General features: G+C 38.6%; 1 protein-coding gene across 1 annotated transcript in view; it reads left to right on the top strand.

Moving 5' to 3' along the window:
- The first annotated feature begins 963 nt into the window (after nt 1–963).
- Nucleotides 964–26,153, top strand: part of NSF (N-ethylmaleimide sensitive factor, vesicle fusing ATPase) — a 146,918-nt gene continuing 121,728 nt past the window's right edge. Inside the window, exons 1-2 of the mRNA XM_027052017.2 lie at nt 964–1,037; nt 24,392–24,477. Coding sequence (XP_026907818.1) covers nt 1,026–1,037; nt 24,392–24,477 — 98 coding nt within the window. The 5' untranslated portion in view covers nt 964–1,025. The remainder of the gene's footprint in view (nt 1,038–24,391; nt 24,478–26,153) is intronic.

Below are 26,153 nucleotides of genomic sequence, written 5' to 3'. Positions count from 1 at the left end.
AAAGCATCAAGAAAACTGTTAGGCAGAATCTCAACCTTCTTGCATAGCGCTGCTGCTGTTACTATTATTTATCCTATTATTGTCCCCTAGTCGTCGTGTTTTTTTTTTTAATTCTTTCGAAGCAGGCTCCATGCCCAATGTGGGGCTTGAACTCACGACCCCGAGATCAAGAATCACACACGCTATTGGCTGAGCCTCTAGGCGCCCCTATTATCCTCTATTCTGAGATTCCAGTGAGGAAATAGTATAGTGGGTACATCGAGGTAAAAAATGGATGAGTTTACGGCATATTTCACTCAAATTCTACCCTAGGGTCTAAAGTGAAACAACCCTGGGGAATGACAAAAATGGCTAAAAACACTACCTTTATAAATAAATATACTTAATAGTGAAGTTAAAAATATAGAAGAGAAAGTTCTAGAAATAATCACAATTCACTTTCAAATTTGATGAAAATACTGCGTTTTCCAGGCTACACATAAGCTAAATATAAAGGCCAACGCTGATAATCTCCAGGAGCTAGGTAAACAAGCTCGCCTACAGAGAAAAGCTTGAATTAAGAACTTGAATTCAGAACCAACTGTATCCGTGTCGGGCGCTCTTAAGCACCTTTTCACAATTCCGTGGGTCTGGAAGCAGAAAGGCCGTTCCTGGGCAAGCGGCAACGGGCAAAGAGAAACAAGGCTAAGTAATTAAAGCAGCAAACGCCTTGCTACAAAGTCCAGCGCAAACGGCCAGATGGGACAAGATTCGCAAAAGAAGCCTTTGAGAAGTCGCCCGAGGACAGGCACTCGAAAAAACCGAGTCACTGCACCCACCGCTCGCGCTCAAGATGGCGTCACCGCCCCGCCCTCCCCAGGCGGCCCCGGAGCTCGCACGCGCCCTGCGGGGCGGGGACGCCAGGGACGTGGCCGGGCGCGCGCGCGGCCTCAAGGCGGCTGCGCGCCTGCGCGAGGGCGCGCGCGGCGGGGGCGGGCTTTACTGAGCGCCCAGCTGCAGTCGCCGAGCCGGACGTGTCCGCGAAGATGGCGGGCCGGGTGAGTGCCGGCCCCGGAGCTACGGCTCGAGGCGGGGGTGCCGGGCTTGCGGGTACCCCGAGGTCCAGCCGGCTCCAGGGGAGGGGGAGTGAGTCCGAGCGAATGGGGAATTGGAGGGGGCGGCAAGCCGGAGAAGGGCATGCGGGTGAGAAGAGGGAGCGGTGGCAGGGGATTAGCCCTCCTCGGAAACTCCATCCCTCTAAGGAAGCTCTAGGGGAGGTGACCACCCTCACTACCCACCCCGGTCTCCTGGGTCTCCCTTAATTCTCCCTTCCCATTCCTTGGGGCTTGTTACCCGCGTCCCCCAAGGCAACCGCAGGGTTGTGGCCGTCCCAGCCCCGTCGGACCGGCTCTGGGGGTTTCTCCGCACCCCCTTGCGAGGGCTTATTAGGTGCAGCCGCTGAAATAACTGCGGGGGATCCGTCTGCTGCGTTGGGGCGAGGGCTTTGGGAAGGAACATTAGGGACCCATTTCTGCTTCAGAGTGAAAGGTCTTAGGAGAGGAGGAGGGGGTGCAAATGACTTTTAGTGTTAAAGCCCAGCCATCTAGGGGACCTGTCACTGTCGGGTCAGGCAGGAATGTTTTTAGGTTGGAATAGGGATGCATTGGGGGTGTCGCGGCTTGTTTTTATGAATGACAGTCGCTTTGAATGCAGCAGAATATGTGGTAGTTTCAGGGTTTTAAATTTTACTTCCTCCTTGAGCCTCCTAAGATCGCGGTGTAGTATGGGTTTGGCAAGGGGAGGTAAGGCTGGTACTGTGCTGTACTGCAGAGTGCGTTGAGCTGAAAGCCCTCTGAGGGATGGATCCTGCCCAGAGATGACACTGGTCATCAACCTGGGGACATTAACTGCGTCACTGGGGATAAGGATGTGCTTGACTGATTTATTTATACCGGAATATTTGAACAAGTTTGCATAGATTTATGCATGCATACAAATGTCCAATCTAAAAGGAATTGTAAATCGTAAGATTATGGAGTGAGAAGAGACCTTAAAGGTCATTTAATTTGACCTCTTCCTCTTCCTTTTTCCCATAGTCTCTCCTTTTATCTATCCACCCGTGCTTCAGATTCTCTTTTCCCACCTAAGACACCCTACTCCTGTGTATTCACCTGTTCCCTCTTAACATGCTTAAGCTTCTCCCATCTTAAGACAAATCCTCCCTTCACCCCCACAGCTGTCCCGTTGTCTCTTCCCACTTTTCAGCCAGAAATTTTGATAGAGTTGTGTACATTTATTGTCTCCCATTTGTTTACCACTTTCCTACCCCTCAGCCCGCCCACTGCAGTCTGATTTCTGGCCCTATCATTCTACTGAAATGTGTCCCTAAACTTAATTGACATTTTCAGTTCTTTGTCTGACTTGCTGTCTCCACAGCATTTGCCATCGTTGACCATTGCCTCCATGGAAAACGCTCTTCCCATGGCTTCTGTGCAGCCTTGCTCCGGTTTTTACTCAGACCTCTCTTTTGCAGACTCACCCTCCTCTACCCTGTTATTCAATGCAGATATTCCTCAAGGCTGTCTTTTCACTCCGTTTTCTCTTCAGGCATTCTCTTCACCTACCCTTCTATGCCCACGATGCTCAGTATTTTACTCCCAGTCCAGACTTATCCTTTAAGTTCCAGATCAATATGCCGGACTGCCTATTTAAAACCAAGGCATCTCAAAGTCTACTGTTCAAATCTAAACCCACCTAATTAGTACTTTCTCTGTTTTCTATTTCAGTGAATGGCACCACCTTCCGTGCACTTACATAAGCTGGAAACCAGGGTGGGGTGGGGTGGTGATGGTGGCGGTCATGGTCATCCTTCATACCGCCTCTCTCCCCCCACATCGTCTGCCCCACTGTAAAATTCATCACTGAGTTCTGTTCTGCGCCCCCCGCGCCCTCCACCCCAGCCCCTTACAAAAAAGGGTATTATTAGGGCCAAAGAATCTGTCTTGGGCATTGCTGCTTTAAACTATACCCAAAGAAGCCACTGGAATGGTCATGTGGGTTCCATCATTTTAACATATCCTAAAAATCTCTTCAATCTGTCCACCTCTCTACATCTTCATTTCCACCTCATTTCCCCAAACTACCATCATTTGTGGTCTGGACTACTTTGGAAAGCTCGCTAGAGGTCTCTTTACAACATTTTCCACATTGATTATTTCCTCCCGTGCCTGTTGCTACTTAAACCCCTACCTCTGTAGCATCGAGTTACTTTTGGGAGAACATCAAATCCGAACTGGGCCTTTAAGGCCCTTTGTGGTTCCACTCCTGCTTCTCTGTACTCATTCTCTTACTCTCTCTGCTCAGGTTATATAAGAATTCAGTTCCTTGAACTTTAGTAGTTTTTCTTACCACAAGGTCTTTGCATGTGCTGTTTCCTTTCTTTGTAATGTTCTGTTCCCAACCATTTACCTCCTACTCATAGATCACTCATGTACTCGAGAGAAGCGTGTTCTGATCCCACACAAGTCAGGATCCTTTGTTACATGCCTTTGAACAACTGTATGCCTTTTGTTAGAGATTTAACGGTGATTTACAATTTTTTTAATGTTTATTTATTTTTTGAGAGAGAGAGAGAGAGAGACAGAGCACGAGCGGGGAAGGGGCAGAGAGAGGGAGATGCATAATCTGAAGCAGGCTGCCAGCTCCGAGCTGTCAGCACAGAGCCCGATGCAAGGCTGAAACCCATGAAACCGTGATATCGTGACCTGAGCTGAAGTCAGACGCTTAACCTACTGAGCCATCCAGTCGCCCCAGCTGTTTGTCATTTTAAATATGTTGATGTGATTATTTGCCTTTACTATTTATCTTCCATGAAAGAAGAGGCCATGTTAGTTTTTTACCATCATCATCTGTGCTTTGCACACTGCCTGGGACCTAGGAGCTCAATACATTTTTGTTTATTTATTTTTTAATTTATTTTTTAATGTTTATTTATTACTGAGAGAGAGAGACAGCATGAGCATAGGCGGGGTAGAGAGAGGGGGAGACACAGAATCAGAAGCAGCCTCCAGGCTCCGAGCTGTTAGCACAGGGCCTGACGCGGGGCTCGAACCCACAAACCATGAGATCATGACCTGAGCCGCAGTCAGAGGCTTAACTGACTGAGCCACCTAGGCGCCCCACATTTTTGTTTAAATTGAGCCTAGGGGTGCCAGGTGGCTCAGTCGGTTAAGCCTCTAACTTCGGCTCAGGTCATGATCTCATGGTTTCTGAGTCTGAGCCCTGCGTCGGGCTCTGCTGACAGCTCAGAGCCAGGAGCCTGCTTCAGATTCTGTGTCTCTTCTCTCTGTCCCTACCCCGCTCACTCTCTGTCTCATAAATAATTGTTAAAAAAAAAAAAAATTAAAACGAGTCTCATCTAGCCTGGGTGGCTCAGTCGGGTAAGTGTCTGAACTCTTGGTTTCGGCTCTGATCATGAGCCAAAACTCACAGTTTGTGAACTCGAGCCCCCTGTCGAGCTCCACGCTGACAGCAGCGATCCTGCTTGGGATTCTCTCTCCCTCTTTCTCTGGCGCTTCCTGCCACCCCCTGCACACGTGCACTCTCCTCCCCCCCCCAAAATAAATAAATAAATTTAGAATGAATTTAACCTAATCTATGTGTGAATACTCTACCAATAGAGAGTGCAGACCATTAAAGCTAGCCCATTTTAGTGTCATGTTAGGCCTTTTTTGTATGGAGTTCCATGTAATTTTTAGATAGATATGATTTCTGCTCTTTAGAGCCACATAGAACTAAAGAAAACAGTTTCTTTTCCATGTGACAGCTCCTCTGATATTTTAAGACAGGTTACAAATTCTCTCAGGTTTTCTCTTTTGCAAATTAAACATCTCCAATTCCTCAAATATTCTGTATTCCAGACCCTTCATCATTTGGGTTACCTTCCTTTGGAAATGCTGTTTTACCAATGTTTCTTCTAAAATGTGCCCCAACTAGAACACAATGATTAGTGAAGAATGTGCTGAACTCTTATTCTCTTGAGCTGGACACTAGTGTTATTAATACGGGATAAAATTGTGTTCACTTTTTCTTTTTTTTTAATGTCTATTTATTTTTCAGAGAGACACAGAGCATGTGTGGGTGAGGGGCAGAGAGACAGGGAGACAGAGAATCTGAAGCAGGTTCCAGGCTTTGAGCTGTCAGCATAGAGCCCGATGCGGGGCTCAAGCTCACGAACCACAAGATCATGACCTGAGCCAAAGTTGGACGCTTAACCAACTGAGCCACCCAGGCACCCTGTATTAGCTTTTTTCTGCAGTAAATCACACTCTTGGCTTATAATGAGCTTGCAGTCAATTAAAACTCTCATGAGCCTGGAGCCTGCTTCGGATTCTTTGTCTCCCTCTCTCTCTGCCCCTCCCCTGTGCGTGCTCTCTCTCTTTCTTTCAAGGATAAATGAACGTTAAAAAAATTTTTTTTTAAATTGGCTCTCCCATCCCCTTGTAGGTATTGTGCAGTTGGTTTATCGAACCTCAGTATAAAACCTTACATTTATCCCCTTTACAATTCAGTTTTTTGGAGGGTCAGGGCCTACCTATTACTTGTTCAGGGTCTTCTTGATTCTGCGATTCTTTTATGCAACACAGCTCTGTCTGCCAATTTTGTTTTCACGTGTAGGTTTTAAAATCATGACTTCTGTGTCTACAGTCAAGTCATTATTAAAAAGGAGAATGAGGTGGGTCAGAAATAGCCCGTGAGCATGCTGTTAGAGACCTTCCTCTAGGCTGATGCAGATCAAGATACCTTGGGTGCTATCACTTAAATACAAACCTATCTCGTTTACTTCTGACAAAACCACCTGCAAGCTAGGTAGTATTAATATTGTTTCACTCAGAGAGAGAGGCTCAGTAATTTGCCAGCTTCACAAGAAGCAGGGTCAAGGTATGAATTCAGCTCTGTTTGTTACTATTACCTGCTTCACCAACTTAGTTGTAATGGTATAGGGAAGAGTAGATTCACCTTAGCTAGAACTTTTGGAGGTTGCTGCCAAAGTTTGATTTTCAAAAACTACCTTCTGTCTTTTGGAAAATCTGATTGGCCTGTCTATCTTTGGCCCCTCTCGGTCTTCTATCTTGTGATAATCATAATTTCCTAGTAACTATTGATGTTTAGCAAATAGAGTTAGCCTTGTTGTAATACTTTTTAAATGGGTTCTGAATTTCCTTTTTAGGGGGAAAAGCTATTTTGAATTATTGCTTTTGGTTAGTTTAATTTTGACATTCTGATATTTTGTAGATGGTATTTATATTCACTTTGTAATTGAAGGTGGTTTTTGTTTTTTTTTTCCCCCTGTTGTATCACTGATTGTTGCTGTTGGTAGCTTTAGTAACCTGTATATCTTGTCCTCTGCTGTTTTGGCCAAAAAAGGGCAGCATCGTGTTTAATTTATCTGGGAAATTGGCTTAACAATGAAATGTGTGATGTTATTCAGTATATAGCATTTAGGTCATCAGAAATTGACTAATCCTAAAATATTTTGAAGCTCCTAATCTGAAAAGCAAAGAACCTTGGGGCACCTGGCTGGCTCATTCAGTGGAGTGTGTGACTCTTGATCTCAGGGTTGTAAGTTCAAACCTCAGGTTGGGTGTAGAGATTGCTTAAAAAAATAAAAATTTTGAAAGGCAAAGAACCTAAAAGAAAAATTTTAACTTTTTTTTTTTTTTAGTATATTTACTGTATGAAAAAAATATGGAATTGTAAGTTGGATACATTTTATAATAAATGATGAATTGATTTAAACTTGCTTGGTTTCCTTTGGCCTTTCAAAACGATTCAATTAGGTAGTAACTATTCTTGGCTGTTTTACATTTTTGCTGGTAATAAAGCAGATTCTACAGTTCCAATTCTTATTACTTACGTTGAACGCAGACTCTTATTTATAAATGAACTCCACAGACAGACGGCTACCGCTGCCCCAGGCCTCCACACTGTCTGTCAGAACTCTTATGCTACAGCTTCTTTGGAACCGTGGAATCAGAAGTAGAGGAAAGAAAGAATCTGAAATACAGCCTTACTTGCTTGGGAGAGCTGACTCTGAGTAGGGAGAGGCTCCTTAGTAAAGTTGCTCCAGTGGTGTGGCCTTCTGGGCCTCTTATACCATCAGCACCACCTGGTTACTGAAAAGAAAAATAGAAGGGCTTATCACGTCGCCCGGACTTTTTGTACTCTGTCTTTTAAAATTGCCAGAAATCTCACTTGCCAGAGGTTCCATAGTCTCTTTCTGAAAATACGCCTACATTAATGCAAATAAATCCAATGGATCACTTCATGAATTCTTACACCTAGTTGAGGTAATTTGTTGTGAAGAAATAGGAGTAGGGTGATGTTAAATAGGAATCTAAGGGAGAGAACTGTCTTAGGAGTTGAAAGAGGTGTAGAAAGATGTTAGAGGTAAAATTTACCTAATATCGGTTTTGATGAGGGCAGGCTAGTGTATTTAGTATCAGTTACTACAGTGATGAAACTTTTGTAGCCTAGTCTAGAAATGTAGCCATTTGTAACCTTTTGTGAGCGAACAACATCTTTTTGTAAATTGGGGATAGTTTATGTGCAATACCACAAGTCAAAACAAGTAATACAGAATGTTTTGTAGTCTTGTTTCCTAAATCAAAGTCATGGTATCTAAAGTGTATCAACTTTGTGCAGCCTTACATGCAGTAGTTATTGTTTTTGTATGTTACTTTACTGGAGATTTTTTTTTTCAATGTTTATTTATTTTTGGGACAGAGAGAGACAGAGCATGAACGGGGGAGGAGCAGAGAGAGAGGGAGACACAGAATCGGAAACAGGCTCCAGGCTCTGAGCCATCAGCCCAGAGCCTGACGCGGGGCTCGAACTCACAGACCGCGAGATTGTGACCTGGCTGAAGTCGGACGCTTAACCGACTGCGCCACCCAGGCGCCCCAACTGGAGATTTTTTAAAGTATCTTCAAATGCTTTAGATTTTAGAAAACAAAAAGGAAGTCTTTATAGCACTATTAAATACCTTTTTGAAACCAGAGGAATTTATGCTTAAAATGGGTGGATTTTTTTTCAAGTATTTAAATGAAGGTTCAGAGGCATAAGGTGAGAGTATATTATTGTGGTGTTGAAAATTCTTGAATTGGCAGAACAGTGAACCCTTAGAAACCTCTGCATTGGCCATGCACTAGACACTTGCTATAATGCAGTTCTTAAGGATCTGTACTCTGGGTATTGTATCTCAGGTAAAAATCTCTCTCTCTCTCTGAGGCTTTTTACTTATTTTTTTTAAAGATTTATTTCTTTAATCTCTACACCCAATGTGGGGCTTGAATTCACAACCCCGAGATCAAGAGTCACTTATTCTATTGACTGAGCCAGTCACGCGTACCAGTAAAAATCTCTTTATGAAATTCTTTTTCATACTTTAATATTAATACCCTTGAATGGGCTCTGAGGTCTACATTATACTACCTTCAGTTTCCTAGTGATTTAATCTTATAATTTCCAACTTTTTATGGTGGAAACTAAATATTCCCTTCATGACTATAACTGTTTCTAGAAGTTCTATGCACTCAAACGAGTATAATTTATATACATTTTAAGAGATTTCAAGCATGCTGAAAAATAACATATATATCCATATGCTCACCTTCCAGATTTAAGTGGTAACATATTGTGATATTTGTTTCAGAACTTGAATTTTTAGAAATAAAACATTGCAGATCGAATTGAATCCCTTTTGATTCTCCTTTGGATTCCACTACCCTTTTCCAGAAATAACCACTCTCCTAAAGTTGGTATAGATCCTTTCTGTGCACATTTATGTATGTTTGTGCCCATAAGTAATATATTTTGTGTGTTTTACTCTGTGTGTATGGTGTCATACTGTATCTTTCCTTCTGCAACCTGCATTTTTAAAATTTAAAATGGCATTTGAAATTTAGTCATGTTGGTATATAGAGAGCCAGTTAATTCTGTTTACTACGTAGTATTCTATTTTGTGAATATACCAAAATTATCTGTTTTATTATCTGAGGATAATTTAAGTGGCTTCTAATTTTTTTTTCTGGAGTGCACATTCTTTTATATGTCTCCTTACATACATATGTAAGAACTTCTTTAGGATATATGTCTAGAGACATGGACATTGCTACGTAGAATTGCTGGGTGATGAGTTACCTTTGTCTTTACCTGGTTATACCAGTTTGCAGTCTTGCCAGCATTATACAAGTGCCTGTTACTCATGTCCTTTCCAGCACTTAGCATTGCAGACATTTTAGCTTTTACAATATGATGGATGTAAACAATCTTATTTGCATTTTTTTCCTAATGTCTCGTGAGATTGAGCAGTTTTCATATTGGTCATTGGGATTTCCTCTTTTGTGAATCACCTTTGCCCATTTTTACTGTTGGGCCATTAGCAATTTTTAAAAAATCGATTTGTAGAGTTTTCCTTTTGTAGGGACTAAATTATGCTTTGGAATCTAATTCTTTTTTTTTTTTTTTTTAATGTTTATTTATTTTTGAGAGACCGCAGGGGAGGGGCAGAGAGAGAGGGAGACACAGAATCTGAAGCAGTCTCCAGGCTCTGAGCTGTCAGCACAGAGCCTGTCATGGGGCTTGAACTCACGAACTGTGAGATCATGACCTGGGCCGAAGTCAGAGGCTTAACTGACTGAGCCACCCAGGTGCCCCTCTTTTTTTTTTTTTTTTTTTTTGGTTCATTTATTTTTGAGAGAGAGAGAGAGCATGTGAGCTTGCATGAGTGGGGGAGGGGCAGAGAGAGAGGGAGACAGGATCCCAAGCAGGCTTTGTGCTGACAGTAGAGAACCTGACGTAGGGTAGGGGTGGGGGTCTGGAACCCAGGAACCCCGAGATCATGACTTCAGCGGAAGTCAGAACCTTAACTGAGTCACCCAGGCACTCCTGGAATTTATTTAGTTGCAAATAGCTTCTCCCAGACAGTAGTGATCTTTTCCTGGTTATAGAGTTTGTTTGTTTGTTTGTTTATTATGTACATATGTTTATTTCGAGAGAGAGGGAGAGAGCGAGCACAAGTGGGGGAGGGGCAGAGAGAGATGGAGAGAGAATCCCAAACAGGCTCCTGATGTGGTATTGATCTCACAACCATGAGATCACAACCTGAGCTGATATCAAGAGTCAGTCAGGTTTACCAACCAGGGCACCCAGGCGCCCCACAGAGTTTTACATTTAAATTTTTATTATAGCCAGCAAGGGCGCCTGGGTGGCTCAGTCAGTTAAGTGTCTGAGTTCAACTCAGGTCACAGTCTCATGTTTTGTGGGTTTGACCCTGGCATCAGACTCTCAGCTGTCAGCATGGAGCCCACTCAGATTCTCTGTCTCCCTCTCTCTCTGCCACTACCCAGCTCGCTCTCTCTGTCTCTCAAAAACAAATTTCATTAGAGCTAGCTATAAATACCTACTTTTTTTTTTTTTACCTTTATGATTATTACGTTTGTGTGTTTTAAAAGAAATCTTTACCTACCTTGAATATTTTCTTCTAAATGGTTTAACATTTGCGTTTTACATTTTGGTATTTAATTCATCTGGAATTTATTTTTGTGTTTGCTGTGAATTGGGAAGCTAATTTTATCTTTTCTGTATGTGTAGCCAGTTATCTTAATATCATTATTGAGTCCACCCTTTTTTTCACTGATTTTTACTGCTCTCTGTGTTTTATGTCCACTCTAAGTCTGGAGTCTATTTTGGTTCATATTCTGTTTGCCTATATGTGCACCAGTTTCAGTGTTTCAATTAAAATAGCTTTAATATTATATTAAATATATCAGGTTATATGTTTTATTATAAATATATTATTTAATATTATATATATTATACAGTAGCTTTAGAATTATTCTTGCTATATGCTAAAATTATTCTTGCCCCCTCTATTTTTCTTTATTTGGCATTTCTTGGCCCTTTTCCATATGATAATCTTTCCTCTTTTAAAAAATATCATTTTCTTTAAATTTAAAATTTATTTTTATTGTTATTGATTTTGACCTACTTTTTTTTCTTATATTTTACAAGGGTAGATACAAAGACCACTTCAACAAAATTCAGCTGAATTGCTCAAGGAAGCTGATTTTCTTCCCTCCCTCCCTCCCTCCCTTCCTTCCTTCCTTCCTTTTCTTTCTTTGACATGAAGCCAAAAAGTACTAACACATTGTGCTCTATAGATTTAATACCAAATGAATTAGCATCAGCTGTTTATGAGTAATGCAGAGTATTTTGGTCCTTTGCTAAATTCAGAATGAAGTGCTAAAGTTCTTACGTGTTTTGCACTAACCATATAGATCTTTGGTAATGGAGAAAATGGGAAAATTATTAAAGTAAGAAATAAGTTGTCATTTTTGAAATCCAACATTCACTAATAAAGAGTATTTTGCTGGTGGATTTTTAAATATTGTGAAGTGTTTTTAGTGTTATATGCATATGAACAAACATTTTCTTGGTTGACAAGCGATGACAATAGCAATTATCACTGATTCTGGGTCTTCCAAAGAACATCAGTGTGGGAGAATTAAAAACATTTAGTTATCCTAGTTCCCTAGAGAATATTTAGTTCCCTAGAGAATATTACTGACAACATTTTGTGAGATGATAAAAGACTTGAACAGAGCTTCGTGTGGAGGTATTACTGAATGAATGATTGTTGAGTGAATGGATGAACATTTATTTCAAAGTACTTAAATAAATTGCCATTTTGGACAATGTAGTTTGAATTCTAATTTTATATTCTCTGCCAGACTATCAGATCATTAAAAATGTGGCATAGATCAAACTTTAAACAGTTGCTGGACTTCATGCTAGTCTTTTTTCTCCATGCACTGATATTGAGTCTGGTTACTGATTTTTGTATATAAAGCCTTCCAGTCAATTTACTACTTATCAAGCATCAAAAAAATTTTAATTGTACTTATCAAGTTAAATGATGAAATGGCCCAAGAGCATTATTGAAGCCTCTTTTTCACATTTTCTCTTCTATTGTAGGAAGATACGAACCTGTCAGTATTTCTGTTTTTACAAACTTCATTTCTCCTTATTTAATACAGTGATTCTCAAAGTGGAATCTGCAGACCAGCTAATCAGTATCATCGGAGAACTTGTCAGAAATGTATATTCTCAGGCCCAACCCCAGACTGAAAGTTAGAAACTGCTGGGTGGGGCCCCTGCAATCTCCTTTAACACATTCTTCAAGTGATTCTGATGTATGCCAAAGTTATGAACCATGGACTTGGGGGCGCCTGGGTGGCTCAGTCAGTTGAGTATCTGACTTCTGTTCAGGTCATGATCTCACGTTTCGGGAGTTCAAGCCCCACCTTGGGCTTGGTGCTGTCAACACAGAGCCTGCTTTTTTGATCTTCTGTTCCCCTCTCTCTGCCCCTCCCCAGCTTGCACACTCTCTCTCTCTCAAAAATAAATAATAAAAATTATTTTTTCTTATTAAGTATTCAAAAAAATAAAAGTCACTGCTTCATTGTTAATTGAGCATCTACACACAGCAAAGTGTCTGGGATGTTATAGATATTTATTAAAATATTCGTTCCATTGAACAAAAACTAGGTTGTAATTTTTGCTTTCTAACAGCCAAGTTTTTACTCAATTATTTGTAAATAATAAAAATATAAATAATATGAATATATTGTGCTTATATTTATTATCAAACTGATTTTATTAAATGAGGAACTTCTTCATATTATAAGCACATACATCATGAATTATTAACGTTATGTTTAATTATAATGACTCAGATTAACATCAGCAATTTAGATAAATACAGTGTGGACTTATAGATGTAAGTCACTAGATTTTGTAGCTTTGAAGATGTGAAGTTTATTAGACCTATCTAAATGTCCTTTTAGGTGCCACACGGTTTGTTTTTTTCTTTATTGTCATTTTTTTCCTGAACAGCTAGAATCATGGCTAAGTTTTTCCACCGAATCTTGTGTTCTTTTCTCTGTACCATGCTGCCTCTTGCTTCTTGCCTGTCTTACATCTCTGCTTTCTGCTTTTCTGAATGCCCTGTGTTGTGCGAAGGGAAGAGTCCATAGGTAAGAGACTTAGGGGTTGAGACTGGGGGGAGGCTTTAGGCCTTCTAGTTTTGTTCTGATTCCTTCTCCAGATTCTTCTCTTCCTCTTCATTCTTCAAAAGGATGTAGGTGCTAAACTTTCATCAGGATGTTGGGAATTAAAAAAAGACTTCACAAACATTGTTTTTATTTCTTTCACATTTAGAGATAACTCTTTAGAGTAAGAGCACTAAGTTACTGAATAAGTGTATCTTAAACTAAATGGTATTTTACAGTTTTGAAAACACCTTCACAGATCTTGTTAGATTCTCAGAGCAACCTTGAGCTGGCACTCTGTAAGTTCAGTTCAACAAGCCAAATTCAACTAACAGAATAATTCACAGCTAACATTGTGCTTACTGGTGAACACTGAAAGCTTTCCCTTTTAGGATCAGGACCAAGATAAGGATGTGTACGCTTGCCACTTATATTCAGCACTATATTGGAGGTTCTAGGTAGGCAGTTAAGCAAGAAAAAGAAAAAAAAAGAATGGAAAGGAAGAAGAAAAATTATCTATTTGCAAATGACATGATCTTATATATAGAAAATCCTAAAGGATTTATAAAAAATAAATCCAGCAACATAGCAGGATACAAGATCAATCTACAAAATCAGTTGCATTTCTGTATACTAGCAATGAACAATCTGAAAATGAAATTGAGAAAACAGTTTCATTTACAATAGCATCAAAAAGAATATAATACTTATGAATACTTATGAATAAGTTTAATCAAATAAGTACAAGACTTGTACACTAAAAACTCAAACATGTTGAAAGAAATTAAAAATCTAAGTAAATGGAAAGACATCTTGTGTTCATAGATTAGAAAACTTAATATTATTAATGTTGAAATACTCTCAAAATTGATCTATAAATTCAATGCAATCTCTATCAAAATTCCAGCTGCCTTTTTTCCAGAAATGGATAAGCTGGTCCTAAAATTCTTATGGAGATGCAAAGCCATTTTAACCACAACAATTTTGAAAATGAAAAACAAAATTAGAGGACACACACCTGTTTTCAAAACTTATTACAAAGCTACAGTAATCAAGATGATGTGACAGTGGTAAAAGGATACTCATATAAACCAATGAAATAGAATGGAGAATCCAGAAATAAACACATAAATTCATGGTGAATTGATTTTCAAAAAGAGGGCCAAGACCATTCAATGGGGAAAGAGTAGTCTTTTTTTTTTCAGCAAATGTTGCTGGGACAACTGGCTACCTACGTGCAAAAGAATGAATTTAGATCCCTACCTGACACTACATACAAAAATTAACTCAGAATGGATCAAAGATCTAATAAATCTATACAATTCTTAGAAGGAAATGTTGGTAAAAATCTACATGACTTTGGGTTAAACAGCGATTTTTTTAGATATGACAAGCACAAAACATAGATAATTTGTACTTCATCAAAATTTAAAACTCTTATGCATCAAAGAACACTATCAAGAAAGTGAAAAGACAGCCCGTAGAATGGGAGAGAATGTTTGCAGATCCTATCTGATAAGGGTCTAGGATCCAGAATATATAAAGAACTCTTACAATTCAACAATAAAAAGACAATATAAAATGGGCAAAGGGAAAAAAAAAAGTGGGCAAAGGAGTTGAATAGGCATCTCTCCTAAAAAGATATGCAAATGACCAATAAGTACATGAAGAGATGCTCAACATCATAGTCATTAGGGAAATGCAAATTAAAACCACAATAAGATACCAGTTCACACTATAGGTTGGCTATAGTAAAAAAAAAAAAAAAGTGTGGGTGCTCATGCAGAGAAATTGGAACCCTTATCCACTGCTGGTAGGAATTTTTTAAATGCTGTAGCCATTGTGGTAAATAGTTTGGCAGTTCTTCAAAAAGTTAAACATGGGGCGCCTGGGTGGCGCAGTCGGTTAAGCGTCTGACTTCAGCCAGGTCACGATCTCGCGGTCCGTGGGTTCGAGCCCCACGTCGGGCTCTGGGCTGATGGCTCAGAGCCTGGAGCCTGTTTCCGATTCTGTGTCTCCCTCTCTCTCTGCCCCTCCCCCGTTCATGCTCTGTCTCTCTCTGTCCCAGAAATAAATAAACGTTGAAAAAAAAAAAAAAGTTAAACAGAATGACCCAGCAATGCTACTCCTAAGTATATAACCAAGTGAGTTGAAAATACATGTTTTTATATAAACTTGTTATGTGGATGTTCATAGCATTATTCATAATATCCAAAAAGTGGAAATAACCCAATATCCATCTGCTGATGAATAAACAAATGTTCATACAGTGGAATATAATCCAGTCATGTGCTGCAGCGTAGATGATCTTGAAAACATTATGCTAAATGAAAGAAGCCAGTCACACAAAGATGACAGATTGTATGATTTTATCTATATGAAATGTCCAGAATAGGCAAAACCACAGAGACAGTAAATTAGTGGTTATCAGAGGGTGAAGGGCGGGGGGGGGGAGAATTGGGAGTAACTAATAGGCCTAGGGTTTCTTTTATGGAGTTTGGTGGAAATGTTCTGGAATTAGTGGTGATGATTGCACAGCATAGTGAATATACTAAAAAACACTGAAGTGTATGTTTTACATGATGAATTGTATGTTCTAGGAGATTGTCTTCGTCTATTTGTGTTGCTATAATAAAATGCCTGAGACTGAGTAACTTATAAACAACAGAAATTTATTTGTCAGAGTTGTGGAGGCTGGAAGTCTAAGATCGGGGTGCCAGCACGGTTGAGGTTACAGTGGAACGTTGTGATCCTTGAAAGTGATGAAATGGAACTATATTACTTATTTGAATTAAATTAAATTGGAGGTACCTGTAGGATACAAATATGCAATCTTCAGGTTATTTACCTTAAAATTAGAATTATTTCTCTTAATGTGGTATTCAGAATGAACCATATTTAAAAAATCATTTAGAGAGAAGTTATTTCCTTCTGAGAAACAAAGTGGTAACTAGAGTGAGGCAAATACAGTTGACCTTCGAAGACCATGGGGGTTAGGGGCGTTGACTCCCCGTGCAGTTGAAATTCCACTTATAATTTTTGACTCCCCCAAATCTTTTTTTTTTAATTTTTTTTTCAACGTTTATTTATTTTTAGGACAGAGAGAGACAGAGCATGAACGGGGGAGGGGCAGAGAGAGAGGGAGACACAGAATCGGAAACAGGCTCCAGGCTCTGAGCCATCAGCCCAGAGCCCGACGTGGGGCTCGAACTCACGGACCGCGAGATCATGACCTGGCTGAAGTCGGACGCTTAACTGACTGTGCCACCCAGGCGCCCCATGATTCCCCCAAATCTTAATTACTAATAGTGTGTTGACAAGAAGTCTTATTGATGAACAGTTTAATACCACATTTTGTACGCCATATGTATTACAGACTGTATTCTTAACGATGAATTAACCTAGAGAAAGAATTAAAAAAATTTTTTTTAATGTTTGTTTATTTTTGAGGGGGGGGGGAGGAGCAGAGAGAAAGGGAGACAGAATCTGAAGCAAGCTCCAGGCTCCAAGCTGTCAGCACAGAGCCCAACACGGGGCTCAAACCCACGAACTGCAAGATCATGACCCGAGCCAAAGTTGGATGCCTAACTTCCTGAGCCACCCAGGCACCCCAAGGTAGAGAAAAAATGTTAGGAAAATCATAAGGGGGCACCTGGCTGGCTCAGTTGATAGAGCATGCGACTCTTGATCTCAGGGTTATGAGTTTGAACCCCATGTTGGGCATAAAGTTTAATTAATTACAAACTCATATATATATACACACACATATACGTATATATACATATATATGTGTATGTATATATATATGTATATGTGTGTATATGTGTGTGTGTATATACACATACATGAATCAAAAGGAAAATACATTTATAATACTGTAATGTATTTATTAAAAAAAAAAGCTGCATAGAAGTGGAGTTCAAATCCATGTAGTTCAAGGAATCAATTATAAAATTAAAAAATTTCCCTCCCTTTTTCTTGCTGTATTTTACTTGCCAGTTGTAGTTTAGATTGAATTTGTGAATGACCCATTGGGATTTTGCTTGTAACTACATCACATTTATAGGTTAATTTGGAGGTCATGATATCCTTACAATATTGAGTCATTGCAGACGATAACAGCATTTATTTGGATATTCTCTTATGTATTTCCATTGGTTTTCTTCATGAAGATCTTATGTATTTTTGCTAAACTTTTTTCTAGCACTTTAAGCATTTTTTTGTTTCTGTTATAATTGGAACCTGTTGTCAACTTCCTATTTATAGCAGTTTTTGATTTTATGTATTTATCTGCTTGGATAGGCATTAATTTTCTTCAACTTTCTAGATACATTTCTCCAAAATTTTTAAAATTCAACAAATGTTTATTGAGTCCCTGTCATGTGCTAGATAATTGTTTCAGGTACTTCTCTAAATTTTTAGGTAATTTATTTTAAGGCATTGCTGAACTTTCCCAAATTATTGCAGCCTTGGACAGGAAATTATTTACTCACAGTGCTAAGGAGTCAGTTAAATGGCTATGATTTAGTGCTCATTTTGATGCTGTCATTGTTTAACCTGTCCAATATAAATAAATCTTTAACTCTTTATGTATTTATCAAATGGTTCTGAGTTTCAGACCACATTTTATAGCATCTTACTGAGTTTGCCAAAAGTACTTTTTCTTTACAAAAATCTTTGTCATACTGTTATCAGAGGAAATTAGCTTAAACAACATGATTTAATTATGAAGGAAAAAAAAAAACCACACACAAATGATGAGACAATGTCTTGTATGTTATGAATAATGACAGTGCTTTTTATTAGGCATGCCCTTGGACTTATTTTCCTAATGTGCATGGTCCTAACTGTAGAGAAGCAGACAGAGGTCTAAAGGGAAATGCAATCAATTAACTTTAAAACAAAATTTTAATTTGATTAGTAAAATGATATCTATATTTTAAAATTGGAAAATGTGGAAAAGATGGAAAGAAATGAAATCACCTGTAGTTTCATTATCCATTCACAATTGTTTTTTATATGTTGATGCGTTTTCAGTCAGTTGACTTGCTACAGTTAAAAAAAAAATCAAGCTGCAGGGGTGCCTGGGTGGCTCAGTCGGTTAAGCGTCCTATTCTTGGTTTCGGCTCAGGTCATGATGTTACGGTTCAGGGATTGGAGCCCTACATCGGGCTCTGAGCTGGCAGCACAGAGTCTGCTTGGGATTCTGTCTCTCAGCCCTGCCTGCACTTGTGCTGTCTCTGTCTTTCTCAAATAAGTAAAAAGAAATTAAAAAATCAAAGTGTAAGGTAAAACATATTTTTTCATATTCCTGTGATATAAAACCCTCTATATTATGAGGCTTTTGATGGTTATATGATATTTAATTAAGTGGGTATATTGTAGTTTGGGTAGCCTTTACTTAGAAATAGTATTTTTACATTGCTTCTAATTCATTACTGTTTTTGTTTTTTTTTTTAAGTTTGTTTATTTATTTTGAAAGGTAGCATGAGCTGGGGAGGGCCAGAGAGAGAGGGAGACACAGAATCCCAAGCAGGCTCCACACTGAGCCATCGCATGAGATCATGTCCTGAGCCGAAACCAAGTGTCACTTAACTGACTGAGCCATCCACCTTCCCCTAATTCATCACTGTTAAAATAATGCTGTGGAGAACAATTTTGTACATAAAAACTTTCTATATTTAAAATATCCCTACAACAAGGGTTATTTATTGTAAAAACAGTTTAGAATTGGGGAAAGTGAAAGTGTTCCCCTTATTCTTTCCAGTTTCTACTCAGTAGTAACTACTGTTAACAATTTAGTGTGTATTTTATTTTTTTAAAAAAAGCTCACCCTACATACTGTTTTAAAAAAATTTAGCACTATATTGTGGACATTTTTCCCTTGTCAGTCCACACAGAAGTACCTTGACATTGCTGCATCCTTGAGATTCCTTTAACCACACTCCTACTTCTGGCATTTATTTGGAGTTAGGTGTCTGTGATTTTTTTTTTTCTATTTCTGAATATCTCTAGGATAGTTATAATAATAGCTAAGATTCAGTAAGTGTTTACTCCATGCAGTAGATGAGGATTATCTCATTTGATTCTCATTGTTATATTTGTGTGGGTGGGTGCACAGTTCCTATTTGGTCACTTTTCCATCCCAGCCCATAGGGAAGGTGGAACTTTGGTTCAAACTTCCTTGCCTCTTAAGGGAAGAATCATTACAGGGGAAAAACATCCTTATTCTTCTCAGGAGGAAGAATTCCCCACCTGATGGCCGGTATGGGACATTTGTGCCAGAAGGAGGTGTGGGTTTTATTCTTCCTCTTTCACTTCCTATGCCCAGGACTAGCAGGCCAGTACGAGCAGCACCCTTGGACTGGCCTTTTAAAGGTAGATTTGACCATTCTCTTAGTTCTCTATAATCCCTACATCTGGGTTGAGGACTGGCTGGGGAGTCTGTTCTGCAGACCCAAGTATCTTTTCCTACCAGATAGCAGTATGGACATCTCAAGGTCTGGGTCTTTGTTATATGGATTTAGGGGCCCCATTTTGACTTTCTATCGAAAGTCATTTATCCTGTCTTTGCAATAGGAATTATTAGAGATTGTCCAGCCATTAAAAAATCAGAACATAATTTCTGAACTTTATTGAGGTATAACCTGTATACAGTAAAACACAATCAAGATAGAAAATACTTCTGTCATCTCAAAAAATTACTTCATGCTGCTTTGGTGTCCCTTTCACTCAGGCAACCACTGATTGATTTAAAAAAAGTTTTAAGTTTATTTCTTTATTTTGAGAGAGAGAGAGAGAGAGAATGCAAACGGGCAGGGGCGGAGAGGGAGAGGGAGAGAGAAAATCCCAAGCAGGCTCCTCAATACTGATGCAGGCCTTGATCTCACAAAGTGGTAAGATCATGACCTGAACCGAAATCAAGAGTCGGACGCTTAACTGACTGAGCCACCCAGGAGCCCCTGATGGATCTTTTTTTGTTGTTGTTACTCTGGATTAATTTTGCCTTTTCTAGAATTTCATCCAAATATGAGATGAATTTTACATAATGTAGGATGAACTCTTATTTTGTGTCTGGCTTCTTTTACTCATCATTTTGTTTTTGAAGTTTACTCATGTTGTTGCATATGTACCTGTAGTTAGTTTCTTTTTAATTGCTAGGTAGTATTCCATTATATGGGTACATCACAGTTTTTTTATCCATTCATGTGTTGGTAGGCATTTGTGTTATTTCCAATTTTTGGCTATTGTGAATAAAGCTGTGAATATCTGTGTATAAGTGTAGCTATGTTTTCTTTTTTCTTGACTAAAATCTAGGCACATACCTGCTGGGTCCCATTAATTTTATAAGAAACTATATTATGTCTTTGCCAGTGTTTAATGTTGTCAGCCTTTTACATTTTTCTTTGGTGTTTCCCAAAAAGACCAAAATGGGAACTTGCTTTTTTTCTTTTTCAGTATAAAGGGATGTCACGAGGTTCATTTATGTGAATAGTTACTGGTCTGAAATGGATAAGGTAAAAGTATCCCTACAGGCTCTTTGAGAGATAACTATAGGACATACTAGTTTAATTGATTCCTACCCCATCACTTTCAGGCCCATGTGACTTCAAAATTTTAACAGAAATTATTATTATAGGAGTTGATAGCACGGAGTGAATCCATAGGCCTGAAGACAGGTATTACTGATGGCCTTTCTCACCTTATTCTAGACTAGCACTGTCCAATGAAACTTTCTGTGGTGATAGCTATGAGCCACATATGGCACTTGAAATGTGGTTAATGCAACTGAAGAACTGAATTTAAAAAAAAAATTTTTTTTTAAATATTTATTTATTATTTTGAGAGTGAGAGAGACAGAGTGCAAGTGGGGAAGGGGCAGAGAGCAAGGGAGACACAGAATCCGAAGCAGGCTCCAGGCTCCGAGCTGTCAGCACAGAGCCCGACATGGGGCTGGAACCCACACTGCGAGATTATGACCTGAGCCGAAGTCGGACGCCCAACTGACTGAGCCACTCAGGCGCCCCAAGAACTGAATTTTGAACTTTAATTAATTTTAATTTTGATAGCCATATTTGCCTAGTGGTGCTTTATTGGACAGTGCAGTTCTTAAAATGTTATTTTTCAGCAAAGGTCACTGACAAAAAATAATTGAGTAAGACTTGTCAGCTGAGCCCACTGGCTAAGTTCATATTTTCTGTCCTACTTCCCTTTCCCGTGGGGGGGATTCGTGTGTCTCTAGAGAGATGTAGCCAAGGCCTCGAGTACCACAAAGGAAGAACCAGCGGATTCAGGAGTGTTGCAGGTAGTTAGGGTAGGGGTGGTTATTTGGTAAGGAGCTCTTCTAGTTAGGTACTATGCTCTGTGTTTTTTTATGTTTATTTTACCCTCCTAAATTCTTTGGAAGACAATAAAGCCTATATTTGAGTAATCTAATTTTTAAAGTGGACCTTTGGACAAAAGTATGCTGTTTAAATTTGAAAACTGTATAATGTTGCAGAGAGGAGTCATTAAATCCTCCCAGTGTTTTTTGATTAAGAGAAGCAAATTTTCTTTCTACACTTTAAAGGCTTTCAAGTAATGATATAATTACTTCTAAGGTTTCCATTAAGGATTTGAGATTTTTATTCTTTTGAGTAGCAGAGTTAATAATTTTTTTACATTTCAATTATTAGTGAAAGCATTTTACAGCCTTTAGATGGTTAAATGTAGTCACTCAGATAACTGAATCTATATAAAATTGCCTATCCGTGTAGTATTTTTCATTTCATAAGAGCTGCGCAGCTGTAGTGGCTGAGTTTTTATTTGTTTCCTAGAGGCAAGGTCAATGTTAGAAAAATTGTGGAATTTTCCCTTGGCATTACTGTGGTAAGTAAACAACTACTATTTATAGGAATTTATATTTTGATGAAAAATGAGGTACCCTGCTTGGCTTATCATAAAAACACAGATGCTTCTAGATTCCAGTAGGGAGGCCTTTTGCTCACAGCATCTGTTGTAGTTGGCCAGCCAGATGACTTCCATTGAGTTTTTCACTTTTTTTTTTCAAGGACACCACCTCTTTGACAGCTAAATACATTTACAAATGAAAAGGTTAACTTAACGTTTTGTAAATTTATTATTACTGTGGCTATATCAGTTCTGTGCAATTTTGAACTATTAGATAATTCAAATTAGATCACTTCCTAAATAACCTTGAAATATCCTTTGAATACATGTCCTTTGAACTGTTTATTCTGCAGTTAGGTAGATTTGTATTGATCTATAAGTTCATTTATTCAGCAGGTGTTTGATGAGCACTCTACCAAGCCCTGTGCTAGCTCTGGGGAACCACAGATGTAAGCAGGATATAATCTGAGTCCTTGAGAAGCTTCCTGTCTTGTATGCAATGCAAACATGTAAATAGACCATGGAAATACGGTCAGATACTTTCATTTGAAGTTTATTATATCAGTCTAATGGGAAGGTCTTCTAGAAAAAGTAATGTCTGAGCTGAGAATTGTTGAAACAAGCAGGAGTTTAGCTAGGCAAGAGGCTCGGCATTAGGGGAGAGAGAAGAATATAAAAGGAAGAAGCTTATAGGTGAGAGAGACCCTAGGATGGGTGGGAAACTAAAAAAGTTTGGTACGCTTTTGTCAGATATCTGGTCACACTGACTATGGGCAAAAATACAGTCTCATTCATAAAGCAAAGTTATGACCCAGGCTTTATTCTCCCATGTTCTAAATATTAATGATTTCCAAATATTTTATGAATCCCATAAGAAAAACATCTTTGGTCATGTATCTGCAATATATTTACATATTTATTTATAAATGATATACTCAGAGTTTATATACATGGTAAAGTATATACGAAAAGATAAAAAGGAGGAACTAAAGGTGAAAAATATTCTTTATTTTATTAAAAAATACAGAAAACCAATTGCTGCTTCATTGTTCTTTAAAATCTTGGCTTGATATCTTATGATACACCTATTCAGAGGTCTGTTTCTAACTGCAGTTGAATTTGATACGTGAATTATCTATAGATCCTTCTGGTGCACGTAGCCCACTTTAGGGACCACTGCTCTAAACGATTGGGATAAGTGTATTGAAACTAGGCTTTTAGTTAAAACAGAAGCAAAGCAAAAGGTAGTTTATTTTGCCCTATACATTTTTGAGAGACAAATTTAAGAAGAATCAGCTTTGGCTTGAGGTTTGAAGAATGAGCACTTGAGTCATAAACTAAGTGTCATGACTAAAAGGGTCATATTTCACTAACTAGGAAATCCAAGAGAATGGTGGAATAGTTATTGGTTAAGTACATTGTGTGAAGGAATGTTTTGCTAGTAGCTGTTAATCAAAAATATTACTTGCTGTTTTGAAAAAATATGCCTTTCAGTTACCTTTGTTGGGAGATATTTAGAAGATGGTTTTTCTTAATCCATAGGAGATGTGGTCCATGCCACTTGGGATCTCTTATAAAAAGATACTCTTTTGGGGCGCCTGGGTGGCTCAGTCGGCTAAGCGTCCAACTTCGGCTCAGGTCATGATCTCGCGGTTCGTGAGTTCAAGCCCCGCGTCAGGCTCTGTGCTGACAGCTCAGAGCCTGGAGCCTGTTTCAGATTCTGTGTCTCCCTCTCTCTCTCTGACCCTCCCCTGTTCATGCTCTGTCTCTCTCTGTCTCAAAAATAAATAAATGTTAAAAAAATTAAAAAAAAAGATACTCTTTCATTATACACTTGATTAAATGTACTGAATTTACTTAATTGCATTTGAATCACTCAAAATTCTTTTCATCAGAAGAGTTGGAAAACCAAATCAAAAGAGCTTGAGTTAAAAAAAAAGTATTTGTTGGTACATAACCAACATAACCAATGCAGTACTGGTCTCAAGGGCTTTAACTTGGTTGTCAGATCTGTGTTTCAAAGTGTCTATTTGTTTCTTTGTCTCTGTTATCTTTGCTTTCTCTGTAATAGTTTTACTGTCTTTTAGAGCAGAAATTTGACCACCGTGCAGTGGTGAGGCAGGGGAGAGTGTCCTTCTGGCACATGTCTATAAATCCTATGAATGGGATAGGACTCTATGTGATTGCACGTGTGCTGTGATTGGCAGGCCCACAAAAGCCTATATGGAAGGGGGAAGGAACAGTTTCCCAAAGGAAGGGTTTGCTGTGATCACAGAGGAAGGAATGCAGGGGGTCAATAACAACAGGTATTTACTACAGGTGATGAGGAATAGAGGACAGGAGGCATAAATTATTCTTTAAGGTTATAAAAGATGACTTAATTTTCTTTTCCTAATCATTGCTTTTTGTAGAGTATGCAAGCTGCAAGATGTCCTACAGATGAATTATCTTTAACCAATTGTGCAGTTGTGAATGAAAAGGATTTCCAGCCTGGCCAGTGAGTATCTAACTTTGTTTTTTTCCAACCTGCCAAGTGGTATTTTGGAAACTTTTAGAGAGCACTTGTGTTTTAGGAAACTCGAAAATAATTTTTTTATTCCTCTTGCTAAGTTGGAAAATGGAAAAGATGAGAGTTATGCATTTTAGTCTTTTTTTTTTTTTTTAACATTTATTCATTTCTTTTTTTGAGAGAGAGCGCACACGTGAGCGAGCAGGGGAGGGGCAGAGAGAGACACACACACACTCTGAGCTGACAGCACAGAGCCTGATGCGGGGCTCAAACTTGCAAACTGTGAGATCATGACCTGAGCTGAAGTCGGCTGCTTAAACAACTGAGCCACCCAGGCACCCCTGTATTTTAGTCTTTACTGTGTTAAACTTTGATTAATATGTTTTTAAAATCATACATAGCTTTTTATATGTAGCTTTTATTTTTATTAACTTTGTTAACAGAACTAAACATACTAGTTGTATGAATCATCATAGTCTTTAGGTTTTTGGCTCTGCAGTCAGATTGTCTGAGTTTGGATGCTCTGCCAGTTGCAAACTGGGTGACCCTGGATAACTTATTTATCATTTCTGGGCCTCTGTGTCCTAATCTGTGAAATGGAGATGATGATAGTATCTTCCTTAGGGTAGTTGTGAAGATTGACTTATATAGATAAAGCGTTTAGAATAGTGCGTAGCACATTAATAAACCTCCATAACTGTTAGCTCTTTTGATAATTATTACTGTGATGATCTAAGAAATGAACATTGGAAGATGCACAACAAAGTATTTTTAAGTATTTTTTATAAGTATTTTTTTGTTGCCATTTATTTTAACTAACTCGCATCATCCACTGCCAGCTCTTCTAAAAACTCTGCTACCAAGTTCAGTGCCATCCATATGCTTCTGAGGCTGATAGAGGTATGGAGATAAAGGATCCCTACCAGAAGGCAGACTGGGGAAATAAGGAACAACAAGGCAGGATTTTAACTGAGCCCTTTTTTTTTAAAGCTATCTATAAAATACATGAGTTTTACAAAGTTAGAATTGCCAGTTATCTGTAGTTTTCAGTTTCAGAGTAAGGGGCTGAATGATTGCAGTAATATTGTTTCTTACCCTAAAAATTCTATGATGCTAAGTTGAGCACAGAACTTTCTCTATATAAACTGGGGTATAGATAATCAGTGTGAGAATTTGTTTATAGACTTTTCTTACATACGTCAAATGTTCGCTGTACTCATGATGGAGCTTACTTGAAATACAGCGCATATAAAGAACTTGTGTTCTAGTGTATAGAAACACTAACCATTAATATTTAGAAAGTCATAGCATTCTAAAAGATGATTTTTAAAAAGATAGTGCTGTTGCAAAATAGAGTTTAAAGGTTTTATTACACACAGTCCTTGGCAATTTCTCTGCGTAGGAGGTTATCATGAGATGACTATATTTTATCTGTTCATGGGTAACTCCTGAGCAGAGTGAATTAGCAAAAGATGCTTTGAAATAATAAATATTGATATCTATATGAAAGCTGATGTATTTTGTGACAATTCCTTGTTTTTACCATCTTTTTAATTTTATAGGTTGTTACTGTTTCAACTGTTATGAGAGCCTACAGAGATTTAATGATTAGTCCTAAAACTAACTCTTTTTGGATTGTTGTATCCTGGTTCTTCTATCTTTGG

Source organism: Acinonyx jubatus, chromosome E1 (genome assembly GCF_027475565.1).
Source record: "Acinonyx jubatus isolate Ajub_Pintada_27869175 chromosome E1, VMU_Ajub_asm_v1.0, whole genome shotgun sequence".
Lineage (NCBI taxonomy): Eukaryota > Metazoa > Chordata > Mammalia > Carnivora > Felidae > Acinonyx > Acinonyx jubatus.
The sequence above is the reverse complement of the archived record's forward strand: the minus strand, read 5'-3'. Positions and strand labels throughout refer to the sequence as shown.